Source organism: Nicotiana tabacum, chromosome 13 (genome assembly GCF_000715075.1).
Source record: "Nicotiana tabacum cultivar K326 chromosome 13, ASM71507v2, whole genome shotgun sequence".
NCBI classification, from domain to species: Eukaryota; Viridiplantae; Streptophyta; class Magnoliopsida; order Solanales; family Solanaceae; genus Nicotiana; species Nicotiana tabacum.
Window position 1 is genome coordinate 9,432,334 of NC_134092.1, and position 13,138 is coordinate 9,445,471.

At 35.2% G+C, this 13,138-nt stretch overlaps 2 protein-coding genes across 3 annotated transcripts; both read left to right on the plus strand.

Annotated features, from left to right (window-relative positions):
• The first annotated feature begins 1,896 nt into the window (after positions 1-1,896).
• On the plus strand, positions 1,897-5,474 carry LOC107828319 (proline transporter 2). 2 transcript variants are annotated; one of them, XM_016655596.2, is made up of 7 exons: positions 1,897-2,103; positions 2,571-2,795; positions 2,925-3,019; positions 3,504-3,693; positions 3,914-4,038; positions 4,379-4,594; positions 5,001-5,474. In XM_016655596.2, exons 1-7 carry the CDS (start codon positions 2,004-2,006, stop codon positions 5,376-5,378), a joined length of 1,329 nt encoding a protein of 442 aa, XP_016511082.1. In that variant the 5' UTR covers positions 1,897-2,003; the 3' UTR covers positions 5,379-5,474. The 2 variants fall into 2 exon arrangements, with proteins under 2 accessions (XP_016511082.1, XP_016511084.1); XM_016655598.2 differs by having other exon boundaries at positions 1,903-2,093.
• A 1,459-nt stretch (positions 5,475-6,933) lies between these two features.
• On the plus strand, positions 6,934-9,600 carry LOC107828320 (large ribosomal subunit protein eL33y). The gene is made up of 5 exons (XM_075227715.1): positions 6,934-7,062; positions 7,166-7,201; positions 7,296-7,536; positions 7,618-7,648; positions 9,344-9,600. Exons 1-4 carry the CDS (start codon positions 7,031-7,033, stop codon positions 7,645-7,647), a joined length of 339 nt encoding a protein of 112 aa, XP_075083816.1. The 5' UTR covers positions 6,934-7,030; the 3' UTR covers position 7,648; positions 9,344-9,600.
• The last annotated feature ends 3,538 nt before the right edge of the window (positions 9,601-13,138 follow it).

Consider the following 13,138-nt stretch of genomic DNA (forward strand, 5'->3'; position numbering starts at 1 on the left):
TGAGACTACGAGGCGGTATCTCGGGAGTGCCCTTGTTGATATTGATTAATGGCCGTAGTTGCCTTTGATTTTGTTGTGATTTTTCTTAAAGTTGAAAAAAAAAATCTGTTTTGTTCCACGAGGTATTATTTGCCATTATTTGTGTAATTAAATTGTGGCCTACTACTTGATTCATTTTCATTGTCATTTTATTTTATTATATTGTAAAATATTTTACCATGCCATTTATTATTATTTTTCAGTAGGGCCTGACCTGACCTCGTCACTACTCTACCGAGGTTAGGCTTGGCACTTACTGGGTACCGCTGTGGTGTATTTATACTACGCTTCTGCATATCTTTTTGTGCAGATCCAGGTACTTTTTACCAGCCCAGACATCAAGTGAGTACCTGTGCACGGAGACTCCGAGGTATATCTGCCAGCGTCCGCAGACTCCGGAGTCCCCTTCTATTCTTGTTATGTTGCTTCCTTATTTTCTTAGACTCTGTTATATAGAGACATTGAGGATAAATTCTTAAAAGCTTGTGACTTATTTCTACCGGATTTTGGGAGTTGTAATTATTTGAATTGTAGTTTATTTATTTAAGATATTTATGATTATTCCGCATTGATAGGCTTACCTACTCTTAGAGACTAGGTGTCATCATGACCTCCTACACCTACAGAGAGAATTTGGGATCGTGAAAAACTCATGATTAATATCCTTCCTTTTACTATAGCGTAGCATCTTAATTATAAAAACTACGTCCGGACTACAAGAATAAATGCTTAAGCTCAGACATTTCCATCTGAGAATCAACAAAAAGGAAAAGTTATATGTTAGCGAAGTAGTGATCTCTCTGTTTGGTATTTGAACGCACGATTAATTCTGATTCTCATAGTGTAAGATTTATTAAAGGAAAAGCGCTCTCTTCTCAGAATTTCCCCTTTCTCCGTGCTCAAACTCGAGATCTCTTATCAGTAATAGTAGTTGTTATTATTGTTTTTGAACACAGAAAAAGAAGTATTTTAAAACACTTTCTTTTATAACTTAAAATATAACACATTTAAAATTGGAAAAAAATAATGAATTAACTGGTTAGGCGTGATGTTACTATCACTTTGCCAACACTGACATGGGAAAAAGTAGTTGAATTTTCTCTAATTTATGCTTTTTTGATTGTGAACCATTGCTAAAATGTTATCCAGCTGGAATATAAATATTTTTTTTAAAGTATTCTCCAATGTACTGTTCCCAATATTATAATTTATGTAACGTAATTTGATTTGGTGTGAAATTTACAATAACAACATACACAGTATTATCTCACACCGTAGGGTCTAGGGAGGATAGTGTGTACGCGGACCTTACCCCTACTTGGTGAGTATAGAGAGGTTATTTTCAAGAGACCCTCGGCTTATGAAAACATAAACACCACATTAATGAAAATATAGACAAGAAGGGACAACACCAAAAAAATATATAAAAGCAGAATAAAAACAATAAGATAGTAAGGTGATCAACAATGATTTCGGTGCAAAATTTAAGAAAAAAATAAAAAAATTGAAACTTATGGTTTTAAACGTACCATAATATTTGTGTGTTTATAAAAGTTTTTATTAAAGTAAAAGTCTAAGTTAAATTATTTTCAAATGGAAGGAGTAATTATTTCTAGAAGAAAAAGATATTTGTTGCCACCCCCAATAAATTGATATCAGAATGCTGTCCTATTCGACAAAAAATTGTTTCTTTCTTATTGGATCCACTGTGAACGAATCTTTACTAACCTAATCAAAATAACTGAAAAAGTGAAAGATAACGACATAAGCAATCACCCATTACTAGCCAATCATGCATGGGACAAACAAGTGGGACAGTTGCACTCCAAAATATATCTGCAAGAAATAGAAACTTATTAATATCTGTTCAGAATTCATATTACAGAGGAGAAGTGCCATAGCAAAAGAGGCTAAAGAGTAAAGTGTATTTTGCTTTGCTCTTAGCCTTTGTGATTCTGTGAAGGATGTCAAAGACTTCATTGAACCAACCCCTTCTCCCAAAAATTCACACTGATGGCAAATTGGCCGTTGATATTCCTAATACTGCCCACCAAGTTAGTAATGGTCTCTTTCTCTTTTACTCCATAATTCGTGAATTTTTGTTTCCAATTTCCATTAGTAAAATCGTGACACACTTTCCTTTTTAGTACCATTTTCATAGATGTCGTATCATCATGCCCCATGTGATCGTGGTTTAGTGTAGAATTATCAAGTATTTTTCTGATGTTTATGAGGTACTAAAAGATTCTAGTTGCAGAATTTGAATTATTTTCCTTGCAAATAAGTTGATTTTGTTGGCTAAACGTTGAATGTATTACTACTATTGTTATCTACATTCCCATTAAGATGTATTGAGCGAAAAGGCAGTGGTGGAGCTAGAAATTTTATTAAGAGGTATCAAATTATAAAAAGGTAATAAAACAAAAAAAAAATTGGGATTCAACGTACAGTATATGTATATAAAATTAAATTTTGAGCAAACTAAACAGTGTAATTTTCTGGCTTCTCATTCACCTGTGCGGAAACTGCAGATTCATGGTTTCAGGTGGGAATTGTTTTGGGCACTGGTGTCAACAGTGCTTTTGCTCTCGGGTATGCTGGAATAATCATGGTTCCTTTAGGTTGGGTTGGTGGTGTGGTTGGTCTAATTTTATCATCAGCTATATCGCTATATGCAAGTACGCTTATCGCTAAGCTCCACGAATACCGGGGAAAGAGGCATATCAGATATAGAGATCTTGCAGGATTCATATACGGTACGCGTTGTTGAAAATTTATCAAACACATAGTCAAGTTTGCATTTCAATTTCAGTTGATTTTTTCTCCTTTGTGACTTATCTGGTTTTGATTCCATTGGTCTTAAAATGGGATTTTGGCTACTACAGGACGGACAGCCTATTCGCTTGTTTGGGCATTACAGTATGCAAATCTTTTCTTGATAAATAGCGGATTTGTCATTTTGGGCGGACAGGCCTTAAAGGTAATTTGCTTTTGTAACTTTCCTGGTCCAGAAGGGGAGCCTCAGAGGAACGGTTAAGTTGTTTCCGTGTGTTAGAGCCGTGGAATCAGCCACTGATACTTGCATCAGGGTAGACTGCCTACATAATAACCCCTAGGGGTATGGCCCTTCCCTTGACCCTGCGTGAACATGGGATGCTTTGTGACCCGAGCTGCCATTTAACTTTCTTGGTCCAGTGAGGAAAAAACAAGGATAAATGAGTGGAAAGGAAAAGGAAATATGAAAAGAAAATGTGTTTTGTCAAGTATAAATGCAAGTTTCATTGCTTTGTTCTTCTTGCTTTATATGACACGAGCTTGAAGAAAGAAGTGAGGATTCATATCGCCGACCCAAACTTGCTTAGAACTAAGGCGAAGTTGTTGTTGTATAGAAATTCTCACTTTTTGATTCTATCTTTAAGCTTCATTGGTTTTCTGATGGGATGATTCCAATTACTTGATTGCAGGCTTTCTATATTCTCTTTAGGGATGATCATCAGATGAAACTGCCATACTTCATTGCGCTAGCTGGATTCGCCTGTGTCTTTTTTGCAATTGCTATACCCCATTTGTCAGCTTTAAGGGTTTGGCTGGGGTTTTCAACATTCTTCAGTCTAGTGTATGTTTGTATAGCGTTTGTGTTGTCTCTTAAAGACGGTATGCTTCTGCTTCCTTAATCTCTTGAGTCAAAACACATTAAAATTTTCAATGTACGCATACTGTTAAGTTAACTACAGCATTTTCGGAAATTTATTCCTTTCTGCTGTACCTTATTAATAAGTAAAATTGATCATATCTTAGTGTATGAAGATGTGGTTTGCCACTAGGATTCCCAATCCTGTCTTGTTTCATCCTTTCTAAATATCCTGAATTGCAGGTCTTGAGGCACCTCCTCGCGACTACAATATTCCAGGAACCAAAGTTAGTAGGATTTGGACAACAATTGGTGCTGCTGCAAACCTTGTTTTCGCATATAACACAGGAATGCTTCCAGAGATACAGGTAGCTGACCTAGAATTTTGATTACTTTATTTATGTATATGATTTTTTTTTGTCAACAGCCTGACTTATTATGAAGTCAAAGGTAGTGAATTTCTTGACATGAGTTGGTTTTTTGCATTTTATGGTATGGCAATGTTTTGGTTGTCTATTGATTACCTTTGCTTCTTGAATCTAAACTTAGTACAACATTCCACTGAAGAGACTCTTTTTAAGTTATGATAGAAGAATGACAATTATTCTTAAGTCTTATCGTCGTCCTTACATACAGATACTTTGATCATCTTTTGAATTTGTTTTCTCCATTGTTTTTAATTCTCACAATCTCGCGTCTTTCTTGTAGGCTACTGTGAGAGAACCAGTTGTCAAGAACATGATTAAAGCCCTCAACTTTCAGTTCACTTTAGGCATTGTTCCAATGCATGCTGTTACTTATATTGGATATTGGGCTTATGGATCCAATGCATCTTCCTATTTGCTGAACAATGTCAGTGGTCCAGTTTGGTTGAAGGGAATCGCTAACATTGCTGCTTTCTTGCAAGCTATCATCGCGTTGCATGTAATTATCACTCTGCTCTTATTTTAGTGCGTTCAACTGAACTCATTGCTTTCAGCTCGATCCATAAATATATATGCAAAAAGTCTATGCTTGTGTATATATGTATATACTAGAGTCATTCTGAATGAAGGGGAGCCTTGACGTAACTGTAAAATTGTTTTCATGTGACCGGGAGGTGTGGAAACAACCTCTTGCAGAAATGCAGGGACTGCGTACAATAGAGTCTTGAGGTCAGGCCATTCCTCGAACCCCGCGTATAGCGGGAACTTAGTGCATCGGACTGCCTTTTTACTAGACTCATTCTAAACTCACTAACTATAAATCTAGATTTGTGTTTGCGCATATACCTGCTATATCTCTAATTGTGCTCTAGTACACTGAATGTTGATTCTATTTATGATTCTAGATATTTGCGAGTCCGACGTACGAGTTCTTGGACACAAGATATGGAACTAAAGGGAGTGCATTGGCTATTAAAAACTTGGGATTCAGAATTATTGTTAGAGGTGGTTATATAGCCATTACAACTTTCCTCTCTGCTCTATTGCCTTTTCTGGGAGATTTCATGAGTCTTACTGGGGCTATTAGTGTATTTCCACTCACATTTATTCTTCCAAATCATATGTACCTTGTTGCTAGGAGAAAGAAATTGTCATTATTACAGAAGAGTTGGCATTGGCTTAATATTTGTTTCTTTAGTTGTATAGCAGTTGCTGCATTTGTAGCTGCTTTGAAGCTCATTACAGTTGACTCTAAAACTTACCATGTCTTTGCTGATTTATAATTTTATTTTTCAGTGTTCTCATCTTTGGGAATCATTTATATGTAAATGTAAATTATTCAGATAGAATAAAAGTCTTCTGAATTTATCATTAGAAAATTTTAAATATCTATATTGAGTACCATAATTTCACCCTGCATTGAATCTAAGATTTCAAGTTTCAAGCAAGTGAATAGTTGCATTCTTAAATTTCTCTACCTTTGAAAATTATCCAATACTAATACAATTGTAATTGTTATTCAATCATAATTTATTCTTCCTAAGAATTTTAAACTTTTCCAAAAAGATTATCCAAACGTCACCTAAAACTTTCAAGAAAGTAAGGGATAGACAGATGATTTATCTGCCTTCATGGGTTGTGAACCTTTCATGTACCAACTTATCTGCCGCCAAAGATACAAGATTTAAGGAAAAATATCACCGTCTGGCCGCTGTAAAAATAATAGCCGAAAAATATATAAAATTTGTATATTTTATATATATATATATATATATATATATATATATATATACATATTCTGTGTGTTATATACAAAAATTATACAAATTTTATACACTTTTTCGGCTACCAGATATAAATAGTTTCTGGCACGAGCTAAAAGTAATAATACTCCAAGATTTAACTGGAGTTTCACATGTAGTGAGTTTTAAATGTGCTGGAGTTTTACATGTAAATGTTTGAAACTCATCAAACTATATTGAAGTTTAATATCAAGGGGAGATTTTGAATTCCAATTCACTATAATAGAGTTTCACGTATAAAAGTTCGAACATTTGTCACACTATGTTGGATGAGAATTTTTGAACTCCAATATAGTATACTGGAGTTTTACTTGTAAAAGCTTTGGCTCCAACACACTATGCTCGACTTTTTTGTATTTTAATTAGAGGTAGTTTTGTTCAAATTTTAATTTTGCATTAAAAAGTGACTTTTTTTCAATTACATTAAATAGTGGCTAAATATTGAAAAGTAACTCTAAAACTGGCCATCTCACACCATTTGTACTACTTATAACGGACCTGACCTTCCTTAGGCGATTTACAAGAATGATTTACGAAGTGGACAATCTTGAACTTTTGATCCTGCATACTCTATGGGCAAGCCTTCAAGTTTAAATTTGTTTTACCCACGGGTGAAACTTTTAACTATTGACCTTGAAAGTTTGTCCATTGAACAAGCAGGGGACAAATATGTAGAAATGACACCAGTTAGCCACTCTAAAAAGCTGATATTTAGGAATTAATCAGTGCGTCCTGAATTTTAATTTTTCAGTTTAATTTTTCGGGACAAAAATGCCTTGACTTGTCCTGATGTTAAGATTTTCAGTTTAAAATTTTAGGACAAAATAAGTACTAGCTAATCTTTAAATTTCGTCCCTAAGAATGACTGTTTATGCACCCACCCGACAAAAATTCAAGACCGCCCCTTATGATGTCTATTCTTTGCAATTTTTTTGACCTTCTTTCTTCTCAATCCGGCCCAAATTATAGTCGAGCCCAAAGAATTATATAACTGGGCCTCAAGCCCATCCGGTGTTTACTAATTTACTAGCCCCGCCCAATAATATAAATAACTCTCCTCTACTGCACTCTAGGGTTTTAGCTTTAGATTTTTTGCCGGCATATTCGTCTGTTGTGCAACTCCCCAGTCGAAAATGGTGAAGGGACGCCAAGGAGAGCGTGTAAGGTATATATTGTCTCATTTTCAGCTACAATCTCCATCTCCTTTTCATAATATCCTCTGTAAAAATCACATTTTCACTTTCTCTTTACTTCTTTTTTCAATTCAGACTCTATGTTAGAGGAACCGTTCTTGGTTACAAAAGGTAAACTTAATTTTTCTCACTTTTTCCTTTAACTTATGTTTTTGTAATTAATTTTGGGCACGAATAATTTTTTTTTTTAATTTTTGATTTTAAGGTCGAAGTCGAATCAGTATCCAAGCACGTCATTGATTCAGATCGAGGGAGTAAACACTAAGGAGGAAGTTGATTGGTATTTAGGAAAGCGTATGGCTTATATTTACAAGGCCAAAACAAAGAAGAATAATTCACATTATCGTTGTATTTGGGGTAAAGTTTGTAGGCCACATGGTAACAGTGGTGTTGTTAGAGCTAAATTCAAGTCCAATCTGCCACCTAAATCCATGGGAGCTAAGGTTAGAGCTTTCATGTACCCAAGCAACATATAATCAAGTTGGACATAAATTGTTAAGTTTGTCATTTCCTAAGAAATACCAAGGAGAGTTTTCATGTACCCAAGCAACATATAAGGTACTCTATTTTTTATTTAAATCTTTTATTATGCTATGGTATGCAGTTATTAGTGTGCTACTTGTTTCTGCATTTTTCTGAATTGCCCTGCTATAGGATATAGATTAATGAATAAAGATTCATTTTGTTTGGTTTTATAATTGGTCTAAAAATTCGTAAGAATTGATTTTTTTTGTTTTGCGTTAGCGTAAGATCGTCGGACAATTGCAGTATTATAACATTGAATACTTTTACCTGATAAAATGAAAGATCATTCATAACACCTTGTTGTCAAAGGCTCATTTAAGGCACGCTCAATCCCTCAAGCGCAGAAAAGCTCAGCCTTCCGTGTAAGGCAAGGCACTAATGCATACACCACATTCCCCTTGAGTTCCATCTTGAATCAAGAGGCACTAAACAACAAATATACTCGGCAAATAAGTGTATTGGTTGATAAGGAAAACATTATGAATAAGTTTGTTATTATTTTCTCGAATTACATATATATTTTTATTTTTTCCTTCGTTGCACCTTTTTTTTACTAAAGGGCACACATTAGTTGAAAGCCCGAATAGACCTGCAACTCATTTTAGAGAATTACATATATATTTTTATTTTTTTTCCTTCATTGCGCCTTTTTTACTAAAGGGCACACTTTAGCTGCGCTTTGCGTTTAAAGCCCGAATAGACCTGCAACGCATTTTAGAGCTTTTTGTTTTTGACAACATTGCATTAACATGCCAAGCTGGCCTGAACAATTTGCTCAAAGTATGTGTGGCACTCAACTGCAGTTAACACATGATGCCAAGCATCTATACATGCTGGTATTTTTCTTACGCCCAAAAAGTGCGTGAAACAGAGATCTTCTTATACTTCTTTTGTTCTTATGGATCAATGTCCTGTTCTTTCATTCCAATGTTAATCAAAACACACAAAGAAGCACTTCTCTGTGGTGTATTTTTTTCCTGCTTTAGGAAATATTTGTAACCTGTGTTTACCATTTGCGTGCAAAAGTTATGAAAAACTAAGGCCCACAACATGTAAAATGATGGTTATGTCTCCTGTTCCAGGTTAATTATAGGGTCTTTATTGAAGGAGAGTCTTGGTGCAACTAGTAAAGTTGCTGCCATATGACCAAGAAGTCGGGGGTTCGAGCCGTGGATACAGTCTCTTGCAGAATTGCAGGTTAAGGCTGCATACAATAGACCCTTGTGGTCCGGCCCTTCCCCGGACCCCGCGCATAGCGAGAGCTTAGTGCACCGGGCTGCCCTTTTTTAATTGACTTTAGCTCCAACGGAAATTAGCTCCAACTTCCATCCTTTTGAGGAACACATTTCAATGAAGATATGTGCATAAGCTTTAAGCAGATAACTAATTGCAAACTTATGCTTGAGCAGCGGAGAAAGGGAAAGGGTGTTCTAACAGAGCCACGCAATTTGTCGTAGATATGACCTTAGATTTGCTTTGTGGCATCATCTTGGTATCACATGTAGCATTTAATCTGAGCGCGGGTAGAAGATGGATAATGATGCTATGATTATTAGATGTTCTAGCCTGTTCAAAATACCCTTATTATTGTTCCATCAGGTTATGTGGAATCGGTTTGTTGTTACCTTGATGTTGTGCTCTGTGAGTGTCATTTACAATTTCCTTCTTATTATCTTACCTGTTGACCTTATGTGAAGTTGGTGATGTGATTTTTGTTTACTCTTGCAGCAAGGTATTGTGTCGGTGCTTGCTTTGGAGGCGTTACGTCTATCTGATCAAGGTCATTTAGTGATCAAGGACTTGAATCTTTTTTAAGTAATTGGACATACATTGTTAAGTTTATCATTTCCTGAGAAATACCAAGGAGTGAACATCTGATTAGATGTCTAATTTTGTTCTTGGAGTTTCTATGTGCGACTATTTGGTATTCATTGCCCTGAAAATCTTGATATTTCTAAAATGTGTTATTGTTTGCTTGTCTCAAATGAATGTTTTTGCTGGTTTTAATTGTTATGTTGAGAGGGAAAAACAAGGTCGGAGTTTTGAAAGGTCGGAGCCAATAGTTGAGTGAACTTTTGGTAACAACCTGCTGAAAAAAAGGAAAAGGTACTCTTACACTAAAGAAAGCAGTAAAATTCATAACTTCGTAAGAGGCAAAGTTGTAGAACGTTAATTTAGCTCCACTAGGGAATTGAAAGACGTTAATAACGAAAAAGGTAAATACATAGAACCCCATCCAATTATTTCCAAGAAAGAGTTTCAGATCATGGTAAATTCCTACAAGTTACAAGTGACATACAAAGCATCTAGTCAACAACCAGATATTTTGGGTTCGGGTCCTATGAATGGAAATATTTTTAATTTTACTAACGCTTTTCCCTTTGCGAAATCTGAATTAGTCGGGGTCTTAAAGCTATACGGAACAACTGGTAAGCAACAGAACATGATCAAAAAGCCTTTTGGTAAGAGAAAAATAGAACAAATTGGAAGTGTTTTTCTTCTTTTGAAAACAATGTCCACGTTTAAAAGTGAGATGAGAATGGCAAGGTACTGTTACTAGTTTTCAAGTAACTCTCCGTCTCTCCCCTTCTATTGGTTTTATTTTATGAAAAGCAAAAGAATCTTATTTTCAAGTTTGGTTTATTTTTACTAAATTAGAGTTGCTCCTTTCTTGAATTTGTCGTAGATCAACAACCTCAATGGTTGACCAGGTTGTCTAATTCCTACTTTCACACCATATATGGACCACTTTTTCTTGTTTATTCGGCAGTTGTATTTTTCTCCATTGACTAGGAAAATGCATGAAAATGTACTAGATTTTAATGATATTCTAATTAACTTACACATCGGACAATTCGTTAGGTATTTTCGCTTAACATCACCTTGTTATGAAAATTGAAGATGCTTTTATCTCTAATCTTGATACCTAAAAACATGTTTTTCAAGATTTTCTCCTTCTACTTAAATTTTTACTAAACAAATTAAAGGCCGAATTAATTAAAGTACTCAAAAGTGTAAATTTCATTCATCACACTTTAAGATTGATTGCTTTTTTGGGGGGAGGGGGGAGGGGGTTCCAAATCTGGGTAATCTACCAAAATCTTGTGCTATTTCTATATAGTTTTAAAGAAGATAATAGAAAGATGAAAAGGAATAAACAAAACGAAAACGCAAGTTGAAAATGAACTACCACCACAAAAGCCGGCAGGATTTAATGAAACACCAACTATTATTTTCTTTTTGGTATTTATTATAATTTCTTTTATTTATTTAAAATTAATGAAAAAGCAAATCTTGAATTTAATATTACAGAGAATAATAAAGATACTCTACTAAAAGTCAAACAAAGTGCCCCTTTACATCCACAATACAACTATACAAATCCAGCAAAGCATCTCAGCTCAAAGATCAAGAAACTATAATGTTTTTCAAGATCAAGTCAAGATACTATAGATTACAGTATCACAAGTTCCACTTCAAGAAAATGAAATTGCCCCCTTTTTTTTTTTTTTTTTTTTTTAATTGAATGGTTCTTATATTTCCATTAATTTTGTGAGGAAAGATGAGTTGCTCTAGTGGTAAGCACCCTCCACTTCCAATCAAGATGTTGTGAGTTCGAGTCACCCCAAGAGCAAGGTGGGAAGTTCTTGGAGGGAGGGAGCCGAGGGTCTATCGGAAACAACCTCTCTATCCTAGGGTAGATGTAAGGTCTGCGTACACACTACCCTCCCCAGACCCCACTAGTGGGATTATACTGGGTTGTTGTTGTGAGGAAAAAAGAATGTTCATCTATTTCGAAATATTTCTTTATCAAAGAAAAAAAAAATCCAACAAAAATGTACTCTCTTGGACTAATTTATATGTGTTATAAATATATTATATTATGGATATTCATTTAGTACTCCGTTGTAAATAAGCTTCCTGAAGAAACTTATCTATATGAGACTTCACCGTAAATATGTTTATCTATTTAGTACTCTATTGGAAATAAGTCTCCTGAAGAAGCTTATCCTTTTGGTACCCCATTATGGATAAACATCACCCCTAGTAGAAGATTATCTATATCTGGTGAAATGAGCTTATCCTTTCAGTACCCCGTTATGGATAAACATTACCCCTGGTAGAAGATTATCTATATCTGGTACAATGGGCTTATCCTTTCAGTACCCCGTTATGGATAAACATCACGCCTGATAGAATATTATCTATATCTGGTACAATGAACTTATCCTTTCAGTACCCCGTTAAGGATAAATATCACACCCGGTAGAAGATTATATATATCTGGTACAATGAGCTTATCCTTTCGGTACCCCGTTATGGATAAACATTACCCCCGATAGAAGATTATCTATATCTTGTACAATGAGCTTATCCTTTCAGCACTCAGTTATGGATAAACATTACCCCCGGTGGAAGATTATTTATATCTGGTACACTAGCAGCTTACACATCAGCTTACAGAAGTAGCTTACACAACAACTTGCTTTCTTCTATAAATAGAGGAGATTTCAGTTCATTATGTATATAAGTTTGAAGTTTGAATAATATATTAGTTTCTCTCTATACTTGTCTTTACTTTACAGTCTTTATTTTATAACACGTTATCAACATGAAACTGCCATCTCGAGCAAATACTTTGAAAGTATCAGAGGTACGAACTTTCTTTTTCTAAATAATGTCAAATATTTCTAAACTTAAATTTGTAGCCCGGGATATATTGGGGCAAAAGCTACATGTCTTGGGTGCTTGACGCTGAAATTCATCTTGATGTGATGGGTCTGGTACACACCATCAAGGACAAAAATCAAGCATCAAACCAAGACCGTACCAAAGTAATGATATTTTTACGTCATCACCTTGATGAAGGCTTGAAAATAAAATATCTCACTATTAAAGATCCATTCATACTATGAAATAATTTGAAAGATAGATATGACCACCTGAAGATGGTCGTTCTTCCACAGGCACGCTATGATTGGACTAATCTAAGGCTACAATATTTTAAATCTATCAGTGAGTATAATTCTGCTATGTTTAGAATTATTTTCCAATTGAAATTATGTGGTTATAATATTACTGATCATGATATGTTGGAGAAAATTTTTACCATTTTTCATGCATCGAATATGCTCATGCAACAACAATATCGAGAGATGGGATTCAAAAAGTATTTTGAACGTATCTCACATCTTCTTGTAGCCGAGCAACATAATGGGCTATTAATAAAAAATCATGAAAGCCGACCTACTGGTTCTTGTCCATTCCCTGAAGTGAATGAGACGAACTTTCACCAAGCTAAGCGTGGAAGAGGACGTGGTCCCAGTCGTGGTCATGGTCATGGTTGGGGACGAAACACTAATCATGGTAATAATAATGTACCAAAGAACCCTCCTTACCACCAGCAGTGGAAAAGGAAGGAACAAAAGCATGAAGCGGTGCAAGCAGCAAAGGCAGAAAATGAATGTTATAGATGTGGAGAAAAAGGGCATTGGTCGCGTACATGTCATACGCCAAAGCACC

What these genes read in the sequence shown, in the direction of transcription:
- LOC107828319 (XM_016655596.2), top strand. Translation starts at nt 2,004, where the DNA reads ATGTCAAAGACTTCATTGAACCAACCCCTTCTCCCAAAAATTCACACT. An exon ending in TGTGTTGTCTCTTAAAGACG is followed by an intron (nt 3,694 to 3,913) that starts GTATGCTTCTGC and finishes CCTGAATTGCAG; the next exon opens with GTCTTGAGGCACCTCCTCGC. An exon ending in AAGCTATCATCGCGTTGCAT is followed by an intron (nt 4,595 to 5,000) that starts GTAATTATCACT and finishes TTATGATTCTAG; the next exon opens with ATATTTGCGAGTCCGACGTA.
- LOC107828320 (XM_075227715.1), top strand. Translation starts at nt 7,031, where the DNA reads ATGGTGAAGGGACGCCAAGGAGAGCGTGTAAG. An exon ending in CGCCAAGGAGAGCGTGTAAG is followed by an intron (nt 7,063 to 7,165) that starts GTATATATTGTC and finishes TTTTCAATTCAG; the next exon opens with ACTCTATGTTAGAGGAACCG. An exon ending in ACCGTTCTTGGTTACAAAAG is followed by an intron (nt 7,202 to 7,295) that starts GTAAACTTAATT and finishes TTTGATTTTAAG; the next exon opens with GTCGAAGTCGAATCAGTATC.